General features: G+C 39.2%; 1 protein-coding gene across 2 annotated transcripts in view; it reads left to right on the top strand.

The window, feature by feature from the left end:
- Positions 1-25,602, top strand: part of RAB3C (RAB3C, member RAS oncogene family) — a 114,235-nt gene extending 88,633 nt beyond the window's left edge. For both annotated transcript variants that reach the window (XM_030237112.2, XM_050987006.1), the window contains 2 exons: positions 14,100-14,224; positions 25,415-25,602. In XM_030237112.2, coding sequence (XP_030092972.2) covers positions 14,100-14,224; positions 25,415-25,602 — 313 coding nt within the window. The remainder of the gene's footprint in view (positions 1-14,099; positions 14,225-25,414) is intronic.
- Positions 25,603-27,000: the final 1,398 nt, after the last annotated feature.

Below are 27,000 nucleotides of genomic sequence, written 5' to 3'. Positions count from 1 at the left end.
TCAGACACACTCACTGTGATTGAGGCACAATTTTGGGAAAAGGGATCAAGTGATGAAAGGAGGCTGTGTGGCAGGAGATTGCCTTCCAAAAATCCTTCCACAGTCCTGCCATGTACACAGAGGTGTACTCAACTGACCTCAGAGTCTGCCACAAGGCAAGCCCAGCATTTTTCCTTCTTCCTCTTCTCCATACCTTATAAAGACCTGGTGACCAGCTCATTCATTCACAATTACTTGTTTGAAACTGCAGACATAAGTTTCTGGCCGTACATAGGAAATGTTTTATTGTTTTGATCTTTCAGTACGTTACCTCCCTCTGCTCCACAAAACAGAGCAATTCTACTGATGAATTTTTTGATTGTCTGATTCTTGTCCTTATAATCTTTTCATACAAAGATTACCCAAACACCTGTTTAATGAACATGGTTGCATCCTCTTAAAAGGGGTGTTTACCCACTGAAGTCAGTGACAAAGTCCTGACTTCAGTGGGTAAACTGTTTTTCTTTCTTTTTTCTTTTTTTTTTTACCAGAAGGAAGCTGTAACCTTTGAAATATGCTAGTGAACATGGTTCAAACAGTATGCTTTAAAGACCTCACAGGCAAAGTGAGATAAAGTTGAATTTTTGAAAGTTCATCATGAGCCCTAGGAGAGGGCTCCAGCTTGTTGAAATGCCACTGTGTTCAGTTTCCAATAGTGTTAAAAAGTTTTACATCCAATCTCCATGTTTTACTAGAAAGTTGTATTTATGCCTGCATGTGTTGCTGTTAATTTCTGCAATACTCAGGCTTTTTGGGTCAGGGAAAAGCACTATATTTTGGTTTGCAGAACTGTGATGGAGAAGAAAATCCAAATATATACTAGCTAGGGCTTGAGAGGCAAAGAGTTATATATATACATGTACGTACCCATAGTTATCTATAAACCCAGTCTTTTGATTTGTGAATCATGTAGCAACACTATTGACATTCTAAATGAATGTCAGTAGTGTTGCTTTTTTCACCCTTTTTTCCCCTTAAAAAAAAATAAATCTTACTTTCTTTTTAATCCTAGAAATCTGAAGTCTAATGCCTCCCTCCATCTTCTCTGAGTCAGCAGGAATAAACCTGCAGTTTACTTGCTGGCAGTGTGAGTCAGCAAGACAATCCTGCCACCCTGTGCCAGACAGGATATAGACAGGGGAATGGTTTTTACTGTTGTCTTTGACTACTGTCAGCCTTCACAGAATGAATTTTGATCAGCAGTACCCCAAAAACAAAATGTGATCAGACAAATTAAAAATTGACTCCAAAACCCCAAAAATCCCCAGTACCATTGCATAACTCATACTTGACTAGTTAACCAGTTAGCATCAGTTAACCCTGAGATAAAAACAGTTGCTATTTTGCCAATACAGTTCCAGGTATCTGTGACAAAAGTCAGAAGCTCATATGTTCAACTGAAAACTAGGTCACATTTCAAAATTTTGGATCTCAAATCCCTTGTGTCTGCAAGTGTATAGCCACACAGGGAAATTACTTTCAAAAAGGTACGATTGCAAGGACACAGTGGGAGAATCAAAATTTAATGCCTCAGTATAGTTCTGAATGTTTCCATTGCTCTGCTTCCAGAGAATGACATGGGAAACAACCTTAAAGACAAAATGCTGCTAGAATTTATATCCATTTTGTGTAAAATTATAGTAAGAGGAGAAAAATATCCTTGATGTTTTAGTAAAACAATATTGTCTCTCTTTTCAAGAAGAAGTGAAATAATTCACATGATTTTCCTGATACTTGCAGGCTTCATGACTCCTTAACAAGGATAGGTGATGATAGTTTATCACAAGTGGCCTCAATAACCTGGTAAGATTTTTCAGTGATTAAATTTAGGTATGATTTGTTTCAACTCCATCTCTAATACTCAAACAGGCATTTCAGGATTCAATTTATGTGCATATAAGACTGAGTTGTTTTTGAAAGAGTTAATGCCAAATACTAAATAAGAAATATAACCCAAAATTATCTAAGACAACAGGACATAAGAGAAGCAATAGCACAGTTCATTTAAACTTGAAAAAAAAAAAAAGCTGAAACAATAGAGGAAATTAAATCCAAAGAAGTGAAGTTTACAAGTAAGAGAAACTTGGAAGTCATTGCTCATTAAATAGGTAGAAAGGGATTAAGAGCGACAAATGGGCAATGCATTTCATAATGAGATTTGACAGTAAAAAGTCAGGATCAACTCAGAGTTCCTGAGAGTTGATTAATCAGAAGTTCCTTAAAATAGGGATGTCCTGTTGGCAGGTACTTGCCATATATATTGTAAATATGAATCTGGATTTTCTATTTAAAAGAAAAGATGAAAAAATAAATAATCCTGTGAAATCCAGCTCAATGATTGTTATAAAACTCTCAATATTGGTATAAAACAAAAGAACTTGACCACACCTTTAAGAACTTCACTAATCCCAAAATGCCACTGTTGGGTAGGTGCTCTTTGGGTCTGGAGATGAGACACTAGTCAGTAATCCCAGGTGCAAGAGCTTCTTTGGCAGGCAGTGCAGTCCTGGGGTAGGGAACTGTCCTAGGTGCAGTGAAGAGGAAAGCATTAGATATGAGAGTCTAGGACCAAATGAAATTGTTCATCATCAGTATTGCTTGCTTACCTCTATTTTTTTTATATTATCAAAAGCCCGTAAGTGTAAAAAAGAAAAACAGAAAATGAGGACACATACGTATCTGTCTGTATCTGTTTACTTATATATTCCTTATATATATATATATTCTTATATATAAGAATACAAAATAGCAAGCAAAAATTGTTTTAAGTGACAGCAAATTGCTCATTTACTTAAAACTTCAATATACCAAGCAGATGCTGTAGTTGTTTTAGTAAATTTTTTCATTACTCCCTTGTTTTATAGCTCTGTTTTTCAAATACCAGAGTTAGGATCAGCTGGATTGATTAGGGTCATTACTTGGAATTCCAGCGACAGTCTGGGCAATCAACATAAATTGGTGATAAACAGAATCATTTATGTGAAAGCATCTGGAACATGAAAACAAGGGGATAATCAAAAGATGTGCAAGTGCAGTCTGTATTTTGCCTTTTATTGTTTCCATGAATATTATTTTCCTATAAAGACTTTTTTCCATCTCTTTTCAAACCCCTTTTTTAGGATTGTTTTCACTGTGCATGTGTGGTAGCAGCTTTGAAGGATGATAATTTAATGGTGGGTTTCTCAGTGGGGAGAAAATTAAAATGTACAGCCTTTTGTCTGTGTGGCGAGTTGTTAAATCACTTCCCACAATATGACACAGCTTGTGGCATTATACATGACATAAAAACTCTTCATTAACATGTGTCCTACTGTGAAAAATGTGCTATATTAGCTGGCCTGCCCATAAGTAAACCTTGTTGCAAGAGAGGATTCACAGTACTCCTGTGAATAAGATTTAAATATTGAGATGTACTTTATATTGTTTTATCTTTACAAAAAATACAAGGAAGTTGCTTGGAATATCTTTTTGCCCTTAGTGTCTAACAGACTATTTTTATCTATTTTTCACTGTGTTTTGTAAATATCCATTCTACTTTTCTAAGCAAAAAGCCTGGGAAGCCAGTATACACCACACACCAGAAAAGGAAGAAATGAGATTTACTGACAAGGAATTTACTCTCTTTTATGAATTCAGCATACCTTCAGCCAAAGCCCACCTTGCCTTGGATTAGGTCATGGAACTCCCCCAGAAAGTCTCTGTTATCTGTCTCTGTAACAAAACAGTCTGCAGTGTGTGCAATGCCAGGTGTACTGCGTGTGGTTACTCTGCTTAGGGCTGAGGTGTGCTGGCTGTGTAGGTACAGAAAATCACCCCACCTGGAGAGCTTTTTCTCTGAAGAGTCAGCCACCAGAACTTAAGCACAAGAGGTAGTGGGGAGGAGGGATGAAAAGTAGTACTAACTTAGAGCACAGTCTTTTTTATTTTTATTAATGCAATAATTTCATACTTGGCTCTTGCTACGCTGATATTGGAAAGCAGTTTCAAGGTGTAATTGACAGCTGTCAAAAAAGCAGTTGGCAAAGATTGTGCCAAAGATGCAAAAACTGAGGACATCTACAATCTGATTAACACAAATTGAGTATTCCCTGTAGGCTTCCAGTCCTTCATTGTAACTCCAACTAAAGTATGTAAAAGTTATATGTTATGTAAAGTCTGTAAAAATTAGAGTTTAAACATAATGTCTTTTGCCAACAATATATCAGTTTGACATCATAGACCATTATCCACTGGATTTGAATTTTATGTCAGAAAATAATTTTCAGACAATAACAGACAGTTGGCACTCCTATTTGAAACAACGCTGTACAGAAAAGGCACCAAATCTAATACATGGACTCTTCTAAAAAGTATTTGTATATTACATGAAAGGTAAAATGTAACTCAATAAAGTACTCAGAAAAGAACTCTGGATGGGAAGACACTTCCATGGGCAGAGTAGGAACAGCTAGAGATGGTTGACTAGAAAGACAATTCTGATTAATGAACAATATAATGCCTTACCTGTCATCCTAATTACCACACAGAATGGTGTAAGTATTAATGCTATGTCAGTTGTAATGCATTCTACTAAAGGGAGACCCAGAGTGGACATCACTGGGTAAGCATATACTTCCTCATTACAATTATGGTAATGGAATATCACTAACAATAAATAAGAATAAATGTCATAAACACACAAAGAACATCAGCTTTTTCATCTGCTATTAACGCTGCTATATATCTTCCATTTTTGTTTGTAGGTAACTTAACTTTTCGTAAAATGTTTTATTTCCTTGCACAGGGTTATAAAAATGCACATATTAAAGATCAGCTCAGTTTTATCTCCAAAAAACTGGATTAATTTTGAATATCTTTACAGCCTGTCAAAACTGAAATGTAACACCAGGTTTTCTAAAATGAAGTTATGGCCTCAGAAGCTTGTAATGAAGGATTTTTTCATTAAAGTAGATCCAATTCTTTCCAGAACAACAAAAACCTGTGATGCTCTGGGTAATGTGCATTTTGACTAGCTTTCTGGCTGATAATGAAGCAGAAATTTGTTAGTGTCACACCTGTTATGCAGCTTCTCCATCATCAGTCTATCTTCCTCCAAGGAAAGGTTAAATGTGTAGCCTTTCTTTGCATGGTGTGCACTCTTTGGCTCTGCACAAGGAAGATAAAGCCTGTCAGAAGTGGTGAATAATTGGCATTGTTCTGGTTTCTTCAATATCAGTGCTTTTTTTCACAATCATAAGGCATTTTTCTTCATTTGCCCTTCAATCCAGACAGAAAACACAGTATTGTATAAACAACAACTGACACATCAGATACAGTCAGTCTTGAGCAATATTCATATATCCTGCTCTGCTGCAAGCATGGAGGGGTTGATGTATCCCATTTTTGCTATTATTTGTGTAAAGGAAACTTTCCTGTCCAACCATCCAGGAGCCACACCTGCCCCACCTGGGCTGGGACCAAAGCCTCTTCATGGCAGGTGGCTTTAGTGACCCTGCAGCTGCCCTGTTTGACTCCCTACACATCCCACACTCTCACAGCCAGACCAGGTTTCCTCATTGCCTCTCCTGCCTATCCCATAACAGAGTCTCAGACATCCACAGCAGAGGCTCAGACATCTCTATCCTTAAAATTATTTAATCATCCTGCAGCCACAAATTAACAGCTCAAGCTCAACACCTAATAAAGATGTGCTGGGCTTTTATACCCTCAGAATCTAAGCTCTCAAAAGTCTGGGGTCGTCAGTTCCTGCTGTGTCTGATTGTCCAGTCACCTGGCTGACACCACAGATCCCTGGGCCTTTTGCTGTGCAGAGTAGCTGAGGTTTATTTTTCTTTGAGCTCCTACCACCCAGAGTACAATCTGCAGCTTGAACTGCCCTGCTTGCCAAGCTATCAGCACTAAACATATCCTTAGCACATGCACTTCTCCCCAGATCCTTTTCCTCTTGCTATGTTTTGATATTAAGGGTGGAGAAAGTTTATTTTTCTCATTTTTCCCCCTTTCATTGGTCTTCTCCATCCATTTTCAGTACTCTGTGATGCTGGGATGTCTTTGCCTATTCTCTATCAAATGTTAATAAGCATTTGCAGTCAGTAGGTGCCAGTGCCATCACTGAAAATAAACATCACAAATTCATTATACCATGAATTCTAAAGAGAAGTGAAGATGCCAGAATGTCCTCTAGGTTTTAAACCCTCCTTGAGAATGACTGAGAATTCCTCATTCTGATCACATGTTCATCAGCTTTTTATTTTGATAATTATTTCCTTTATCCATTGCTTCCCATGGTTTTCAGTAATGGCTTCAATAATCATTAAGGGGTTCATAAATGGAAGAGATAAAACTATTTGTATTAGCCACAATCCTGAAGGCTTTATGGCCTGCAGATAGAGCACACCAGAAAGATTAAACAAGTAGAAAAATTTCAAAAGTGGCAAATATCCAGATTTTCCTTGTCAGTACAGGAGGAAAGATCCTGAGCAGTTTCTTAAAGATAGTTTTATTTCTGTATATGGCTCCAGCTGTTCATCAGTTCAATTAAAATCTGGCAAATGGTAGCATATTTTTTTTTATTATTGCTGACATTATTACCAATTAGTTCTAGTATATTCCTGCTATGTCAATAACTGTGGCCACAAAAAGTCTAGTATTCAAGTACACCAGGACACTTTGAGTTGTTGTTTGCTAAGATTGCTTAAAATTTTTTATCTTAGTACTCTCTTCAAAATTCCAAGAGAGCTGAGTTGGAGTTTTGGTTGGTGGTTTATATGTTCTGAATTCCTTGTCTCCCACTAATACTAGATTGTTTGCTGGAAAACAGATGAAAAGCCTGAGGCCACCTCTCTCCCTGTGCCGCTTGCAGCAAGGTCTAAGCACCCAGTGCAGAGCAGCTGGTACAGAGCCAGATTCCAAATGGCCATCAAGACTGAGCAATGCAGCCCTTTAATGTGCCCTACAAAATAATCCTACATGTGCTCCATTTTCATCATATCCAAAAGATAAGTTTGGAAGAGAGTGGGGATATGTAAACTCCAAGATGCTGGGGCATCCTTAAGGCACATAACCTATCAGTATTCCTGGGAATAATAAGGGTTTAGCTGACATAGAGGGCATGGGAAAAAGAATGGAGCATATGGTGTACACTGAAGTGTGGGAAACACTTGGCTGTATGAAGGAGACCTCAGACCTCAGCTCTTCACTCTGTGGAAAAGCTGGCTTGAATGGGAAGTGTGTCAGTGTCTTCACAGACAAGCAGGGTGGGAAAGGATTCGTGGCATAATTCCATAATCTGAAAAGATGTGAATGACAGAGCTTCCCCTTGCCATCCCTCTCTGTATTAGGGGTTTGAGAGGGCAGTGGTGTGTGTTTTCCCATGTCACAGGATGGAGACTGGGGGAAGAAGGAAAGAGATCCCTCCTTGCTTCAATTTCAGAAGGAAAATGACGTCTCCTGACAAAGTTGGAGAGCAACCCTTCCTGCTCAGAGAGACACGCTTCCTGCTCAGAGGGGCATGGTCAGTTGGCACACTCTTGTACAGGAATTTCAACTGGGGACACTGAACATTTTAGAAACGCCTCCAGACTCATAGTTGCTTCTCTGACACTGTCTCTTACCAAGTACATAAACTGAAAAAGAACAGATAACCTGGGCTCCACCTGAGATCCCACCACTGCACTGTGACCTCTAGTAATTCAGCTAATGGACTTTGCAGTCACCATGCTGTAGATAAAGACAGGATAATAATTTTAAGGATTAATTAGTGCATTCAACAGTAACTCAAAAAACCCCAAAACAAAACCAAAAAAACTCAGTTTGGTAGAGGTTTCTTTAATTTGGTTTTGGTTTGTTTGAAGTTTTTTGCATAGGTTTGGGGGTTTTATGTCTTTTTCCTGGCAAGATGATGCACTCCAGTTCATTGAGTACTCGTTTCATAAATCAAAACATCATAAATACAACATGTTTCCTGAACTTGCTGGAGTAAACATTGCACATAGGCCCCTCTGGAGCGTTTTGGTTAGGGTGTTTGTCTTGTTGTTTGTGCATGTGTGTCATCGTTTGAGCCTGGCGCAATGCCAGTGCCCCCACGAGAACACCTCCTTCCCTGGCACCCACTGTGAGATGTGATCAGAGACAGAGCAGAGCAGGCTCCAACTTAAGGTTAAAAGGGAAAAAACTTTATTAACCTAAACCTACAAGGAAAAACACACAAGACACATAGAACACAAGATGAAAACCTTCCAAATTCTTCCTCCTCCCCCCACCAAATTTCCAACTCCATTACCACCCTTTAGATAACCAATTCTCAGTTCCTCGAGAAGAGAGGAGTCCCTCTTGCATCACATTCCTTCCATGTCCAGTGCTTTCACCACTGCACATGGATCAGAGCTGCTTCTAGGGTTTTTCATTTTAAGGATACTTTGTCCAGTTCCAAAGAGAGCACAGTCCTTCTCCTTTTGGGACACTTGTCCCCCCCCAGATTTCACCCCCTGGGGCCGAGGGGTCTCTTGAACAGAGATCATCTTCTTCTTCCTCTTCTTCGATGACGGAGGGCACCACCACCACCCTCCTCACCTGTCGTCTCTGTTCACTCCTACACATCACTGCACTCTCCTGGCTCTGAGCCATCGCTTCCCCCTAGAACGCAGTCTCTGTGTCACAGGAACACAAGGGGTTCTGCTGTGGCTATACAAGAAAAGTCCAGCCAAAGGCCACTCCATCATCTCCTCCCACCTAGAATTCTTCTCAACATCTCTCAGTCTGATCAACTTCAGGAGGAATCAGCGTTTGCAAGGTTTCCATCTTCCTCAGGGGGGTTAAAAGTCCCAGGCTCTGCCGGATTGCTCCATGAACTCCCACGCCTGGCTGCCCTGCTGGGCACCCCCCCCTTCTCCTTCATGGCCACGCTATCACAGGCACAGGCTCTGTCTCTCTCTCTCCCTCTCTCCGGGGGTGGGGGGGGGCGGGAAATGGAGGACGGCTGCCTGAAGCTCTTGCAATGTTCTCCTCCACCCTTGGGCCCAGGCCGGGCAGGGAGGGTTGAGGCTCTGCTCAGTCCCAAGCGGGACTCCAAGAGGAAGTTGCCCGGGGAGATCACAGCTTTTAACCCCTGTGTTCTCAGAGGCGTATCCATGCCCTCAGTGAACAAACCAGGTGCCAATATTAAATCTGAACACCGATTGGCTTGCCCACACCATCACAAAAAATTTCATTTCCACTCAAACCACGACAATGTGACTTACTACATAATTAGTCTAAAAGCCTATAAAGTAGGCCTCTTTATGGTGTGCAAGCATCCTTGGAGGACTTGGTCCAAAGAGTGGTGAATAGATTGAGGCTATCTAAAAGTTCATATTTACTCTATATATACTATATTTATAGTATATATAGAGTAATATATACTCTATATATACTATATAGAGTATATATTACTCTATATTTACTCTATGGACATATCTTTACTGAATATATTTATATCAGTAAAGATATAAATATATATTTATATTTATATCTTTATATACTCTATATTTACTCTATGGACATATCTTTACTGAATATATTTGCTTGCTTTTCATGTGGTCTGTGGGTGAAAACATACTAGAGAGTATTCCAGGTTATATGAATATTTGCCCTGGACATAGATGAGTTAGTAAAAAGTGATAATATAAAGAGGTATTCAGAGTAAACTCAAAATATGCCAGTAGCGGGTGCAACCTGAAATATATTGAGTAGTGAGGCTGAAGATCTATTCCCAGCATGCCATGTGTACATAACTCACAAAGATACAACACACAGGTATGCATGTACACATGACCACATAAAAAACCCCCAGCACCCTCAGAGTGCTCCCACAAACACCAAGAGCATCATCATCCTCACACCGCTCCCTTCCCAAACAGTGCAGCATCAAGGTCCATTCATGTGAATATGTATCTGTGCAGACATACACATTGTGGCTCTGTCCATCAGCTGGGCTCATCGTGTCCAGGTATTTTTCTGAGTCTTAATTTGGTGACCTGCTTTAGCACACTCCTGCTCCACCAGGATAGTGTACACAGGCTTTGGATAATCTGATGTTTCCTGCCATAGGCCTGAGAGCGGCCAGGGCCAGGATATTATTTCGGCTCTCTCTCCTGCCATAATCTCTCGTGCTGATAAACTTTTATCACCTAATCTAATGTGAACAGTCTGGTTTCCACAGCAGTGACATCATATTGCTCCCCCATATTAATCTGTGCTATCTTCCATGTCTCCCAGTACCTCAGCTGCCTCAGCCAGCTGCGGCTGCATGTTCCTGAACCCCACTCTGTCACACTGCGCAGCATTCCTTACAAGCTGACCAACAGCAGACACAGGCCCCTTGCCATTGTTGCCTGGGCAGTTACTTGAAGATCTCTCTAAGATAAGCAAATAGCATTACTTTTTTTGGCATTCAGGTCTTTTCTGACAAGGGGCTAGTAAAATTGCAGTTCAGTGAGAACAAGCATGATGCTGATCATGAAAACTAATGGATCATTGCACTCCTCCATTAACCTCATGTTGGGTGTCACCTGTAAAAACCGTGTCTCTTGAGCTGTTGTTGGAGTCCACTCCAGCTAGCCATGGACCCTTGCCCACATGGTCTTACATGGACAAAAGCAAAAGATGAGAAGTGCTCTTCTCCACATGGGAACGAGTGTCCTGTTTATTGGCTTGGGAAGGGACACCTCAGACTCTGGTGATCACCCAGATAGAAAAGAGAGTCTTGCCTTACTGCAGGGAACTTTTATACCTGAGGGAATGGGGGTGGGGGAAGAGGACCACAGTCAATGGGATAACATTGAGGAGGGGCGAGGGGAGGGGTAACCTCGGGAGAGACCTGCGGGGGTACAAGGCTCAGAGGTGGATGGGGGAGAGACCGTGTGATGGGAGAAGGGAAATAACAATCCATGTGACATAACATACTCGGTGCAAATTTCAAATAGCCCAGTGCAAAACAACAACTTAATAAACTATTTAGTGCAGTACAGCAAAGGGGCTGGTAGAATTGCCGTACAGTGAGAACAAGCATGATGTTGATCATGGAAAGTGGATCATTGCAGTCCTCCATTAATCTGCCCCTCTGGAGTCTATACATTATAAAAATTCAAGCATGCTGCACATTGCCTGCCTACCACAAAACTAGAAAGGGTAAGATTTACATGGTAAATTACAATTGACATACACCAGGTCACTAACAGTGAATAAGAACTGTCTTTTTCAGCTTACTGCAAACACTATCTTTGCCTTTTCATGTCTTCAGTCTTCCTGAAGTTTAAGTTCTTTACAAGGACAACAGTTTGTGTTTTGGATTAATCAGAAGCCTTGCCCATTTGATCCTTGTATGCAAGGAACAGCAAAATGTCTTTTTTTCTTAAGTGACCTATGTACTGGCTTTGGTGGAGAGTTGTGGGAATCAAAACATACAGAGGCCAATAGTGGAACTATATGTCTAAAAGAAAACATAACAGTGATGACCCTGTTATATCCTTTGAATCAAGCTTCTGCTGCTGTGGTGTTAGGTGTGAATACATTTGACTAATTTTCAATCAGTTTTGCTCTACTGAGTCATTTGCAGAATATAAGCCTTTGGATTTGTTTGCAAGGACAAGATCTCTTCTTGTTACTTAAAAAAAAAAGTATAACTAGAAGATGAGGCAAAAGCAAGACAGATTAAAAATGTCTACTAATAAAATAAGTTGCTTTAATAATTTGAAGAATTTGCACAGATTTTTAATTGTAGAATAAAAAAAATCACATCTGGCTGCAGTAAAATTAAGGGACCTTACATTCTTAATGAAAGGAACTCATGTAAAGCTCTGGAGGCAAAGTCTGAAAACATGGCTGAATGAGTGCTCTTTACAGTTGTGTGATGATATTTCTTCAGGCAGTATTTCTTCATCTGTTTATTCTATTTCAACTTAACAGATTATGTAATTCCTTAATAAGTAAAGCTTAATATTTTTACTGTATATTTTGCTTTTGAAATGTATTTGATTTCCTGCTGACATAAAGGGAATAAATTGGCTCCCAACTAATAATTGTTCAGAGCTAAGCTCTTTTAGAGCCCTTAATAGACTAACATATTCTGACATTTGAGGTACTAGTATTTGCAAAATTGCTGTGGTGACAAATGTAATTCAGGTTAAAAAACACAATAATAATTCTACTTTGCTTAGCCACCCAGCATGATTCCAAAAGGACATTTCTGCCAAAGTGAATGTATGTTGTCCTTTTTTTCTGAGAAATGGTATCTTTAGTAAAGTATAAGTGTATGGGGAAGTCTGACTTCTTTTTGGCCACAGTACATTACATCTACTCAAATTACTATTAAAACAGCTTTAAAGTAGCACAGTGTCCATTTCTTGAAGAAAAGATCAGGTCAGGCCCAAGGGAACAATCTGTAGCACAAAAAGTCTGGGACTTGCCTCAGCTTCTTTTTGGTCATTGTTATAAAGTGAAACATTTCTAAAAGCAGTGATTCTTCCCTTTAAATTTCTCTGCCTGTCACTGCAAACCCATCAGATGTGACCTAGAGGGTTTTTTTTGACTCAGGCAGGGAACCTGTAGGCAATGGCGTTGGACCCAGGGTCACAGTGATAGCTATAGTAGCTTTTTGCCCATGGCCATCCCTCTGTTTTTGCAGTAAGCGAAGCCAGCTGGGGAGATTTGATCCATTTTCTGTCTTTCACTAGAATCAGTTGTCAGACTAGATTGGAAAAGATCATGATCTTTTTTGAATGTAAGACTTTGCAGACAGGTCTCAGTGAGCAGAGATGATGGCTGTGTCATGAGAAAGGGTTACTAGTGAATGTACCCATGCAGACTGGTTTCCAACACATTTAGGTGACAAATTTTTGAAGCTGTTTCATCTTTTGTCTAAGAGACTTTGAGGAAAAAAGTCCATCATATGCCACAGGATCCCTTTCCAGGGTGTCCTCTCATAACTATGTAGTTATAGAAGTTAGTTTCTATTCTATTGACATTTTCATAAGCATCCTGTGTTGTCCAGGGAGGGATGGAGGGAGGAAATGGTGTTGGTAGGCTGGCAGAAAGAGGTATGCTCTCTGTCTTTTTCTCTCTCCATTGATCATTGATCCCACTAAAAACTTTGAGCCTAGAGCCAGACTTAGTCACAAGCTCAAGACAGTGTAAGTGCTTGGAGTAAGTTTCCTGCATCCAGTGCTACCACCAAGGGCACATAGTGCTCCCAGTTAGATGGTGGTAACCAGAAGCATCACTCTTGGCTGAGCCAGGAGACAGCCATGAAGCTTTCCTTCTACAGAGCAGATCTGGGTACCAGCAGAATGGTGGAAGGCAGAAACTGATAGGTACCGCAAGTATGGTTCCAAGTCACCCACTACCTGCTCACACTCAAAGAAAGCACTGTAACCTGTTTCACTGCCAGCACTCATGGTCCCTATCGTGTTTTAAGGCCTTTAAGATACTTCCATTCAGCTGCAGTCATGGTTAAGCCTTGTATAATTTAAACAGAAGTTAAATCAGAATTCAAACTCAGCCCCTGTCCATGGCCTAATGTACAGTATAAGTGTTGCTGACCTTCTGGTAGATCAAAGAGCTGCAGAGGAATGTGCTGGAGAGAAACAACAGAAAGAAGAGAGACTAGCTCAGAAACTTTTCAAGTTTTGCTGCTAAATTTACATCCTGATCTCAGAAGTAAAAGATAATAAATGAGTACATGGCTGATTTTCTTCCAGAGCTCTTTGTATAGATTATAAGGCTTGTATTAAAATGTGAAAATGAGAGAAAGTATCATCTCTTCTTTCTAAAAGTAAAGGAAGAATGGTGAAGTCAGGAGAAAATTTTATTTTCAGCAAGCAAAAGCAAAACATGTGTTGATACTATTGCTGTAATAGTAATACCTGATAGATAATCCTTAGTTTATTTGAAATCTGTAATTAAACAGAATCATGTTACCCTAGCTGTCAAAGTCAGTATTGTCTCTTTTGTCTGTTTGCAACTTTATTTGAAATTAAGGGGAATTTGCTTTGCTTTGACTCCTCTCTCTGCCTTTCTCTTTTAAGGTCAACTCAAATCAAAACATACTCTTGGGATAATGCCCAGGTTATTTTGGTTGGCAACAAATGTGACATGGAGGATGAACGGGTAATCTTCACTGAGAGGGGAAAACATTTAGCGGAGCAACTTGGTAAGAAATGACATAACAAAAGCTTTGTGGTTGCTTGTGAAAATGCACAAATTAATTTCATTTATTGCTACAGTACTTGCAAATATATGTTCATGACACATTCATTGTAAAGGACTAGTCACACACTGCTTCTCTTTTATTTCTACAGCCTTTTTGACATGGAGCAGGGAAACAAGTAAATCAAAAAACCAGAAAATGAAAATTAAAAATAAAAAAAAAAAAAAAAGAGAGAGAGAAAGGAAAGGAGATATTGCAGTAAAAGCTTACTAGACCTTTTTGCAACTTGAGTAGATTTGGGTTATGATTAGCAATACCAATAATCCAGAACAGAAATATGCTGCTGTCCAACTCAACTCCCACTGCTAACACTTCACTACTTCACTACTGATCCACATTCACAGAACTGTAGATGTGAACTTGTTTCATAAAGTCTCCCTCTGGGAAACAAATTCTATACAGAAGATTGCCAAGCTGTGAGCACCTTTGTTGTTTCTGTCTCTACACAACAGTCTTATCCTTTCATACCATGAAATATTTTTGAAGTGACACTGGCCAAACCTTAATGGAAAATCTCCAGAGCATCATTGTAATGCTACTACCCAGCCTCTTTTTTCCTTCAAATTTCCTGATCTCTGGAGAGTAAGCTCAGCAGGTGTGTAAATCAAACTCTGGCATTGTTAGAGGTCAATTTTTGTACAGGGACTCGTAAATTGTGGGCATGGATTTGTTATTGTTTTTAAAATTATGTGTGGTAAAAGCTCAGTCTGGTCAAAATATATGTAACTAAGATCTCCTTATCACTATTCCTATATAGGTAGGTAGATGAAAGGATGTTTTAATAGGGAATCTAATCTCATGCTGGTGGTTCTTAAGTCATGTATATTCATAGGTCAATGTCCTTATTTTTTAAAAAATACTGTTTTCCACTTCTGCAATTACTTTTCCTGGTAAACAAGTGTATCAGAGTAACATACCTTCCTATTGAATCTTTTTTAATAAGTGTTGTATATGTGTAAAAGAACTCCTTGAATTAATACATTGCCGATTACTGTAAGTTAGTCTTTGAAAGATGTCAGGAAATATTTAGCAGAAGGTCACATCCAGAAACCATACAAATATTTGTAAAAAATTGAGTTCTCAAACTGCTTGCAACAAAACCATTAACAGAGGATATTTACCTTGGCAGAAATGCCTGTCATATTTTCCTATATATATTTTTATATATGTTCTTCCCATTTCTAATGTTTTCTCATTGTACTAGGAGATAGGAATGCGTATTCATTGGAAAAAGAGATCCCAAGGACCTAACTGTATAATTTTAACATGAATTTTGACAAGGTACTGAAACATTTAGCAGCAACCATAAATTTTCACTATAGAGTTTGAAATTTTTTATAAAGTCACATAAAAATCTGAATTTCTATTCCTTCTGGTGTTCCTATTAAAAAGAAAATTAATGCAATGAATTGACAAGGCATCCCCAAGGTCATAAATTTATCAAGACAAGAAGGAACTTTACATGTTTTACAGTCAAGAATCTCAGATGTAATAGCCAATGCTTGAAAAAAAGAAAAAAGGGTAATAAGATAGATAACAAAACTCATGTTTCAGGCTGTAAAGCAAATTCCAACTCCTGGGGTTTAAAATTCAATCTTTATGGAAGAAGATTATCCTTCATTTCCATATTTATCTACTCAGGGGGTTTCTTTTCTCAGATACGTATCCTGTGGCTATCTCAAGGGCAGATTATTGTATTAGATAACTTGTGTTCTGATCCAGTTGTTTACTGTAATCAGACTGCACACACAAATGTTTACAAGTTTCCTGTACAGCTACAATAATTTTTTTAATCTGCCCAGAGACCGGGGAGGTGATGTCAGGAACAACAGAAGAATTTCCCTTAACTACCATGAGCGCACTGGCCTTGCTGCCTGGTTTGGAGGGCACCCATTGTGTTATACACATGGGACTGTCTTTTGTTTCTCTGGGAGAAAATTGATAACGTGTCTTATAGACAAGCTTTAAAAATAACAGTATAGATTTTTCTGTCCAGACAGACATTTTAAAACTGTGGTCCCTTTCAACACAGTGTTGATTACAGACACAAGCCAATAAGACTCATGAGTGCTGTACAAAAGCTACACCATGACACCCTCTGTTCTCAAGAGTGGTTTTATTTTTGGGCCTTGTTTATTTGAAGTCCCTGAGAAAATGAACACATGCACCTTCTTGGGTGTATATTCAGAAGGTCAAAAAGAGCGCTGGAAATTTTACCCTCTGGGGAACGTGGTGTTGAAAACAGTGTTACAGGAAAATGGGATCTCCTTTTGGCTCCTGACCTCTCTGAAAAGTGTGGCCTTCAAGTTTATTAACAAGGTGTAATCATTCTTTTTTTTTTTTAACTCTGTGCTGGCTTATTTCTCAAGTGTAACCCAAACAAGGAGTTTAAATGAACCAACAGTAAGTCTCATTACTGTTGGAGGAGGTCTGAACTACTACCGTGTGGTACATCTGCATACCTTTATCATGGCACTACTCGCAGCTCACAAAAGAATGAAGGAATAGTTAGGAACCCAGACCTGACCTTTAAGAAAAAATTACAGAATCTTTATGAGGTCAGAATCTGTCTTGTTTGCTTTGAAGATGATTTTTTAAATTGGTTGTTAATAACATGACACCGGCAATACCACTATGGGTCATAAATACAAGCAGTGTTGTAGGTATTTTGTAAAAGATGTGAACTGGCAAACATGCAGTGCTACTTTCTCTGACCATAGAAAATGATATTTGTGTGTCTCATGAACCAAATGCAATACATTTATATTCAATAGGCCTTTTGGATTTTTTTTCCTTGGATTTGTACAATGATGTTTTTGAAGCCATATAGAATCATACCACCCACAACATCCTTTAAATATGCACAGTTCATCTGTTATCTACTGCTCCTTTGAATTGGCCTCCTGATAGTTTAATTTTATTTTTCTTCACTGTTATATTATTCTTACAAACAGTGTACAATTGTTTGCTGTTACCTGCTCTGTACCTCTGTGAGTTTCAGAGTGCTCTGTCATATTCCCTTTTTCTCCTTAAGTTAATTCCCAGCATATTTAATTGTTCCAAGCATAAAGACGCAAAGACATGCATTAGTCATTCCTTATCATCCTATTCAGTATTTTTTCAAAGGTTTTTTTTTTCAGAAATCAGTTCATGATTGTTTAACACAATAGCATCATTAACAGGTTAAGGTTAGAATGAAATCAAAATAGATGAGATCAAATAAAAGTTACATAACTTTTCTTCATATAAATATTGCAAGAATATTCAAAAATGTGATAAACCAGCCAATAGAGAGATATAATTAATGCAAGGTTAGTATTGATTTGGTAATGACAGCAAACACATTTAAAGAAGTTTATTCACTAATCATTATCAAAAAAGGGTATGGAATATAATTATTATGATATTTTCTGTCTTCAGGAATATTTGCTCTGAGCAGTACATGGATTGGCTATGGAGTGAATAGATACGCTTTAAAGCATTTTAGTAAAACAATAGTTGGAACTTCTTGTTTTAGTAAAATGCTTTAAAGCATATCTACTTCTAAGAGCACAAAATGCATGCACTCTTGCCAGCTAAACTGCTCATACAGTTTTCTGAGATAGTGCTCTCATGCCTTTCTGCAAAACTCATATATTCATACAAGTTTGGTGTCAATTGTCAGAAGAGAAATAAAAGGAGTTGCAGGTGGCTTGATGTTTTGTTTCTTCTATTCACAGTCTGTATGTTATATTGATATTGTGATCTACATTCCAGTTAAGAATTAGCAGGGAGAGGTGTGCACAGACCTTTGAATAGAGTCTGAATAACTGCACAGGGAAATGGATAGCTGCATATGCAGTTTGACATACAGTTTTTCCATTTATTTGGGACATACAGTATTTCCATTTATTTCCATTTATTCTGCTGTGCCTGTTAATTAGATACATCAATTTTATGTGTTCTTTGGTTTCTCATGTTCTTCTTATGCTTTGCCATCCAGAATTAACCATGGCTGGGGGCAGTCATCATATCTAAGCATGCCCTAGGTTGCACTTGCTGTTTTCTGAATTTATCCTGGCATGCTATTTCTCCTAGAGGCCAACATCCAATGTCAGAAAAGAAAATGAAACAGGCCCTCTCTGGGTGAGCTCTCACATTCTCTTCTGCAAGGGGCAGCAGAAACCAGGCCTCACACTATATTCAGGGAACCTGCAAAGGCCTCTGAATAGTATGTGTATCATGCTCAGCAGTGCCGGTGACTTCAGTGCACCTCCACAGCGTGTTACTCAGAGAGACAGCAATTTTTACATACTTTATCTCCATATTTTCTCTTCTCATTTGGGTGACCTCTTCCTTTAGGTCTTTACTTTAACCTTCCTTCCTGCCTGCCTGCCTGCCTGCCTGCCCTCCTTCCCCTCCTCCTCTCCCTCCCCTCCTCCCCTCTCCCTCTCCCTCTCCCTCTCCCTCTCCCTCTCCTCTCCCTCTCCTCTCCCTCTCCCTCTTCATTTCTTCTTTATTTTTCTCTTCTTTCTACTTCATTTCTTTTCTCTCTCTCCTCCTCTTGATTCCCAGTGCTTTGAAAATAATTTCCACCAAAAACTAGAACAAAAATTCTTAGTTCAAACAAAATCATCCTTCCCTAACAATTTAGTTCTCATTTTGTTCTTGGTTCATATATTTGTGTAGGTAATGGTTTTGCCAGGAGACAACAGAAACAGGATTGAGCTGTGATTGCATATCTTCAAATTAAACCATTTAGCATGCCAGTAAGCCTTAAAATGGGGCATTTGTCAGTGCTGGTGTCAGGTCTAACAGAGGGTGCAATTGTGGTGGTCTGACCCAGCCTGCCAGAACAGACCTGCTGCTGAGATGGAACAGGAACAAGACTGGTTTCTGAATCCTTCCAGGGCTGGGGCACAAGGCAGCAGCTCCCCAGCATCAGGACTGGGGTGCACCTTCACTTGCCAGGAGTAGGAGCCCTGGGAGTAACACAAACACTGGGCATCTGTGGGCATGCTGTGTGTAGGAGGCAGCTGTGAGTTTAGGCACTGAACTGAAGAGGCATTTTTAGTGCTGTATTTTTGGCATGTAAATCAGGAACCACGTGGGAACTGACACCTCAGCACACACAGTTTGCTAGAACAGCAAGTTCTGTTTTGTTTCTGTGGCTGACTGGAGGCTGTGGTGCACAAGGCAGGGTCACCCACTGCTTAGAGAGCATGGACATATGGCTGCATCTAAATTTGCATTAAAAATTAAAATAATTGGGTTGTGCTGCAATATGCTGGTTCAAACTTCCATCCTACACTGTTTTTTAAGCTTTTTTTAATGGGAAAAGGTTAGTTCCAGGGGAAAGAGACAGACTGACAGCATTGACAAATACCAGTCTTCTGTTTAGCTACAACACAGACAGGGTATTGGCAGAGCAATTACAGGCTCCTGTCCCCAGGATGTTCTTTTACTGAGAGGAAAGCCAACCTGCCATTACTTTCACATACTGGGAGCTACATTACAGCAATTTATTTAATAAAAATTAGGAGCAAGGGTTTGTTCAGCCCATGTCTCCTGTAAACACACACACAAAAAAACGTTTGCCAGAAATTGAATTTATTGCCCAAATGCACTCATTTAAAGGTATCTGGAAATGACAATCAAAATCAATACAACTGGAATTTATATGAAACCTTCTGTTCTAAAAGACTGCAAAATGAGATGTTAGCCAGAGCATGACCAGTAACAGCCCCTTGGGTCTCCCCATTCTGCCACAGCTGACAGTCCTCCTTTAGCTTTTTTGTTGTTAATAAATTCAGTCATCCTAAAGACTGGATAAATAACTTAGCATTTCTGGCAATAATGTTTATCTTCCTTTTAATTCTCTATCTTGAATTCTGATAAAGCACTGCTCTTCACTGAAATAATATTAGCAGAGTCCCTTTCTCAGGCTTAATGTTGTTTTAATAATTTTCTGATCATAGTCCAGCACTTGGGCTTGTTAGGACAGCAGAGATCCCCTCCTATTGATCTAGAGAGCAAAGCACAGCAAACCAGAACTGCTGCCATAACCAGATAGTTGCTGATGTAGGAGATACTGTGAAGAGCAGCAGTGGTCTCCAGTGAGTTTCAACCCAGTTTCCTAGGAGAGATGACCTTTGCAGTCATGCCATGTTGTCCTTTCTCTCTTTGACTAAAAAATATTGACAGTTCTGAGGAAGTGGACATCTGAGCAGAGGAGAAAGGTCTTGCAGTTGCCTTGACTGACAGCCTGTAATGTGAATGCAAAACTTAGTAGATACTATTCATAGCAGGCAAGAAGGTAAGTGCCTGCCAGTTCCCCCTCAGAATTACCCACAGGATGCAATTTTAAGACGATAAGGACTTATTAACTCCTCTCCTTTATATACAATGATATTGTTAAAGTATAAATTCCTATGACTTCCTGGAGGTTGCCTTTTACATCCTACTCTTACAAAGGGAGCAGCTCCCTGCAGCCATTTCTTGCTCTGATGCTGCAATCTCCTACTACTCCTCACAATTCTGGATTGAAGAAGACACTGACAAAAGCAACACTAAGGACCACAGTTCAAGCTTGTCTTCATGAAAGTTTAGAAGGATAGGTAGTGAGGGAATATACCCTTGTGGACATCTGCAAAATGTAACATATGGGGTGATAAATTAAATTGTCTTTATTGCAGAAAAACACTCTGAAACCAAAATGCCTCCTGATCAACTTGTGAAACATCAGCATAGATCTTGTCTGTATTGTCTGTGGAAATGTTCTTAAAGTTTGCTGTCTAGCCTGTGCTCTTGATGTCATGTTTTGTCAGGAAGATGAGAGGGTGCAGGATGTTCTTCTCTTTGCATGTGACTGTGCTTTCTGGGCTTTTTTCTTTCCTGTGTTTTGAAAGCAGACATAAACAAGTATTATTGAGCAGTTATGAAGGAGCCTCTACAGAGCTGGCACACATGTGAGGGAGAGAGGGTACAAAGTCAGTAATTCTGGCTGTGTGTATGATTTAGGAAAGCCATCTAAATGCTCTGTGTGCACTGCAGATCACCAGGTGAACAACAGAACCGTGCCAGTGCCCTGTCTAGCTCGGCTGCTATAGTGCTCTGTAGGAGCTGCCAAGAGCTTGCCAGCTTTCTTTGAGTCACTAGTAGGGAAAGAGGGAATCAGCAAGGAATCAGCAAAGGAAAACAGAATTAAACACAAAATAAGCACTTAAAATATCGTATTCCATGGTCCACACAATTTTTACAGGCAGCACTTTGATGTGTTGGATTTTCTGAGTTTCAGCTCTGTTCTGCCTGACCTTCCCACTTACTTCTTGGGCTTGTCACGTCTTTGCAATAATCTCCTCTGCCTGGCCTCATCCACATCAGCAGTACAGATCATCACAGGTGGTAGGAATATGGTGTTCTTTGAGCTCTGCTTCCCTGAGCAGCACCACATGGCTGCCTCACTTCACACTTGTACCCTCATGGAAAATATTTTCTCTCAATTAATAATGAGTAGTAAAAAAAAGACCCTGAAAACAGCATTAAAAGTCATAGAACTTAGACTGTCATACACAGGGATTTATGAAGCTTAGGGTGTCTAAGAGCCATTAGTAAAATAATTGCAAGATGAGTCAGTAGAGAAGGAGGTGTAATGGGGAAAAAAGATCTGCAAAATATTCCATAAAAATGAAAACAAACAGAATTTTAGCGCTGATTCCAAGAACACTCTGCTAGGAAAAATTCTGTATAGCTCCTTGAAACTATTCCACGGGCAGGGTTTTGGTTAAACAAATGGACCAGCCAAAAGAACCAACCTAACTTGCTGGGGTATCTTGCACAACGTAATACTCCCATGAGAAATTGAATCTCTTGCCCAGGACAATCAGTTGCTGTGTGAATGCCTACAGAAGCCTCTCTTGCAAGGGTCTTCATAAAGCAAGGGTCTATGGCCGCATCAGATGAGATTTTGAACTGTTCTGCTGAATTTTTGTAATCCAGCTGGTCCCACTTGCTCAGTACATGCCATGATGCTTTGACAGTGATTACCAGAAACTGTACAAAGCCTTTCTTAACTGTCTTAATTGGCTTCAAAAGACTCTTCTGTGTTACTATTTCTGCACCTGTGAGAACAGTGTCTTACCTATGTGCAGCTGCATCTGTTTTACACCAGAAACTGCCTGGAAGGAGCTCACATGTATGCCCCATTCTCTTCTTGGGAAGATGGATGTTTATTTGCACATTCAAGCATACAAAAAACACCTTTCATAGGTCTATACACAGAAGGAGATGTTTGGGCTAATTTCCCTCACTGTTCAAAATTCCCACCCCTACAGTTCCAGTAAAGAATATAGCATTAGTTTTATTGTGGAGGCAATTGGGTGCTCAGCCACTTTCTCTCAGGTCTATCCATTTGCTATGCAGCAAAGCCTAGCCTAGCAGGTCCAGGCAATTGATGTCCAAGTTGATGGAATACCCTCATAGCCTGATACCCATCTACATCACGGCTATGACTGCAATTTCCTTATTTATTGAAATCATATCTGAAATTCCATAGAAATCTCCAGAGTATTTTATTTGAATCAATTATTTTGCACTTGACACTCTGTAGCCCTTCATTTAATCTGGAGAATGGGTGCCATGTAAGTTTTTCATTATGTTCTCATGCAAAACATCCACACCAAGATAGCAGGCCTGTTTTCTTGCTCTTATCCTTGTCACAGTAGTTCTTGACATAGGCCTCCTCTCTGTGACTCTTTTTCTTTCATTTTCTGCTTTTCTCTGTCTAGATCTCTTACCTAGATATCATATCTGCTATTTCACGATCATCTGATGTGCTCATTTTCCATCTCTATAACTGTAAAAACTGTTCCACTCTTAAATGTTCTTTAGATTCAGTGTTCTTCCTATCATCTCCAAAGCGTTGGTGCACCATTCCCCCATTGTTACTCAGCTCTTCTGCCCTATGATTCTGCTTGTTCCTCTGTGGAACAGCTGCTTTCCTCCTCCTCCCTGTGGAGAAGACAGTAAGACCTGTGGAAGATTCTTGACTCCTTTGCTGGGCAGGAGCTGCATCTGGGTTTCAACACAGTGTACTGAAATTGTGGAAGGTCTTCCTTTCACCAAGCAGCTCCAAAATGATCTGAACAGCTTTCTCCTGCATGGAGCTCTGCAAGAGGGCCAAAGCCACCAGAAAGTTATGCTACACTGTCTTTCCTCATTTTCCTACCTGTTTAGTTCCTTTGCTCTAGTGCGAGCAAAGCTGAACTAAAGCAATATCTTATAGATCAAAACTATATCCTTGTACGTAATTTTTGTAGAAAGTCTTCTATTATTCACAGTTTTCCTGCTTTGCAGAGAAATGTGGAATGGAAAAGTTTTATGGCAATGTATTCTAATACTGGTGAGCTTACCCTTACACTTCTTCCTGATACTAACAGAAGTCGTATGACCAAATAAATCTTTGTACAATATTTGTAGTTCCTGCTATCTAATCTCCCTATGAACACTAGCTTTTGCCAGTGCTTCGCTCCTACACATTTAAACATTTTAGTGCTTCATGACACTTCAGTCCAGCACCTTACATAAATTAAAAATGCAAAAAAAAATCAGAGCAGAGTTGAGTTTGTACATTGCTTATCACTTCTTGCTGGGTTATCATGTCAAGCTGAATATAATTATCTCCAGTAATTCTAGAGTAGAACTAAAATTGCAAAATCTCCATGGACAACAGTTATAGGACTGAATGTGCAGATTACATTCTGTTTGGATGGCATACTGAATGCATAATACTAATGTGACCAAAGTACTTGCATTTAAATTTCATCTGGCCTTTCAAAACAGAATGAAACAAAGCATTCAAAAAAATCAAACAAAACCACCAGACCCACAAAGATTTGGGTTCTGTCCTTCAGCCAGGAATTTCAAGTAATTGAAATTTTCTGACAGGGATTTTTGCCATACTTAAAGACAGTGGTAATTGCACATTAATATTCAGATTTAATCAGAAGGAATCAAAATAGTTATGCAAAGGGTAAGCCAGACTGTGCAAAGGCTTCTGTAAAGCTCTCATTCACTGATTGACATCAGTGAATCAGATGTTTTGTAAACTGTTTCAATATTCAAACCATAGGTAGTGGAAAGACAGGAATGGAAGAAAGTTATGAATTATCAAAGAACAAGTGAGAAATGTTCTAACTTGGGAAAAATGTGGGAAAATTCCTAGAAAAAAAATAAACTAAGGAACACAAATGCTTTGCAAAGGAAACAAGTGTGTAGGAAGACCCAGCAATGGCAGAAGCTTTCCAGGTTGCAGGCTGACTGTCAAACTGCAAACCTGGCCTAGATGAATGAGACACATGTGGGAGGTGAGATGTGATACAAATGGAGGCAGAGAAGAGAACTTAGGGAAACTGTCTCTGGAGGGCTTAGAACAGCTGCCTCTGCTCTATAAAAAGTTCCACGGTCCCTTAAGGGCTAAGGATAGCTATGGTATTTGCCTTTGGGCTAATCATCGGGAGCAAATAGATAAAAAGTCCTTCTGTACAAATTAATTAAGATGTTTTCTTCCTTATGTGCATTTCTGTATTTTGGGGTTTTTTTTTTCTTTTTTTTATTAATTCTGTTTGGGGAGTTCCGAATCCCTTTGGTCCCATGGATTCACATCTAACTTTATCGAATTGCAAAAATCTTCTCTTGTCTTCCTTGGTTTTTTACCTTTACTTTTGCAAGCATTATTTTGTATTTTGGCAACACCTTAATAACACAATGGAAATGGCCGTTTCCAGCTGAATAGTGCTCAGAGGAACATAATACCTGGAGATGGAGCAGCAATTTACTTGTTCCCAATTGCTGTACATATAGGGCTTTCCTAAAATAATTCTCTGAAACAGGTATTAAGTTTTTGACTAAACTGTGTTAAAGTCGAATTTTTCTAAGGGAATATATTTGGAGCGGTCCTGACTTCATCCAGCCTTGTATAAAGCCAGTAGCACTAGTGGACTTACTCTGATCATGTTATAATTTTAACTGCTCTTCTTTTATATGTCTGCTCTCATGTGTTTCCTTTCTGAGTGTTTCTTGCTCAAGAGAAGTTTGTATGTTTATTTGAAATACCAAAATATGCCTAGAACATAAACATGTTCTTTATTTTCTTAGGATTTGAATTTTTTGAAACAAGTGCCAAGGAAAACATTAATGTCAAGCAGACGTTTGAGCGACTGGTGGATATCATCTGTGACAAAATGTCAGAAAGTCTGGAGACAAATCCCACCATTGCTGCCAGCAACCAGAACACACAGCTAAAGGACACCCCTCCTCCACAGCAGCCCAACTGCAGCTGCTAATGCAGCTATCAGCAAAGGCAGCTCCAGTGTGTTCTATTGCCAACAGAGTATTTATGAATGGTCTATATGCCTTTATTTATACTGTCTTATTAATTTATTTGGAAGAACAGTCTTGTTTTACATCAGCTGCTCATATATGCATATGGGGATGGAGCAGTTTTTAGTCTGAAAGGATGATCCATATTTTAGAACCTGGCTTTTGCATGCAGGGTGTATATTAACTTCTCTTTTCTTTTTACTATTTTGTGTCACACTTCAGCTGGTGCCATGTCCTCAGATCATGTTTGCCTATAATTGTATCTTGCTTCATTGGTTTCAAGTTATATAGCTGAATTTTTAGGGTAGTGGTCAGGGTTTTGACTTAGCTTCCTGATGCCACTTGTGCATTTTCCTGACTTAAAATGAATTTAGAAGTATTCCTGTAGTGAGCAAATCCCTCATTCTGCCAGATCACTTGTACAAGGGAGCACATTGCTTTGGAAAATCCACACTCACTATGCTACACATCCTGGCTGATTGAAAACTGCAGAAATCACAAGAAAGTTAGGTCCTGGGCCCAAAGCCATAAAAATTCCCAAATGTTCATCAACAATTTTCAGCTGGATGTGGATATTCAGTCCTGAGTCTCAGAGATATTAGGTACTTCATTCTGTTTGGACAGCGAGTGTATTGGCTTTTACATAGTAGCTGCATGTATAACTAATAATTTTCTGAAACCAGACTTAATTTCTCATTCCATCATTATGGAGATCCCAGTCTTACCTACCCCTGCAGCAGTAGGCTATTTAGCTCTCTCCATGTCTGCCGGCATGAGACATTAAGCACACAGTCCTATATTATGTCTGACAGAGCCAAATTCATTGTGTTTGGTTGTTCACAGCCAAAATTTGCCCTGTCACGTCGCTGTCAAACCTGCATGCTTCAGTTTTCAGAAATTTCATCTCCTATTCAGTCACTGAGACAGCTACCACCACAGTGGCTATAAATGTCTGTATTTCACTCAGACCTACTGCAGAAATGCTGATGGTGTCAGTGAACTGAAGTTTGACCTGATTTTTTTCCATGTATTTTGGCAAGAGAATTAGGATTTTTAAACTTTAGGAGTAATAAAAAATTGTCAACATTTCTAATCTTGGGCTGAATGCATTGAAAATATCAGCAAAAAACTGTGAAGATAACAGAATAAAGTATGCAAATTCTTTTATGTTAAAGTGTTAAAATAGTTATATTTTACAGTTTTTACTCTTCTAGTAATTGGTGGAAGTTTCTTACATCCGTATCCTGAAGTATGTTGTAAAACTGCTTTACTTGCATCATGGTGACCTTTTTTTAACTAAACAGCATAACTGAAGAAGCCCTAATTATTTTATTTTTCCAATTAGACAGAAATTAAGACAA

The sequence above is a fragment of the Serinus canaria genome, chromosome Z, assembly GCF_022539315.1.
Source record: "Serinus canaria isolate serCan28SL12 chromosome Z, serCan2020, whole genome shotgun sequence".
Taxonomy (NCBI): domain Eukaryota; kingdom Metazoa; phylum Chordata; class Aves; order Passeriformes; family Fringillidae; genus Serinus; species Serinus canaria.
This window is presented reverse-complemented; position numbering and strand designations above follow the sequence as displayed.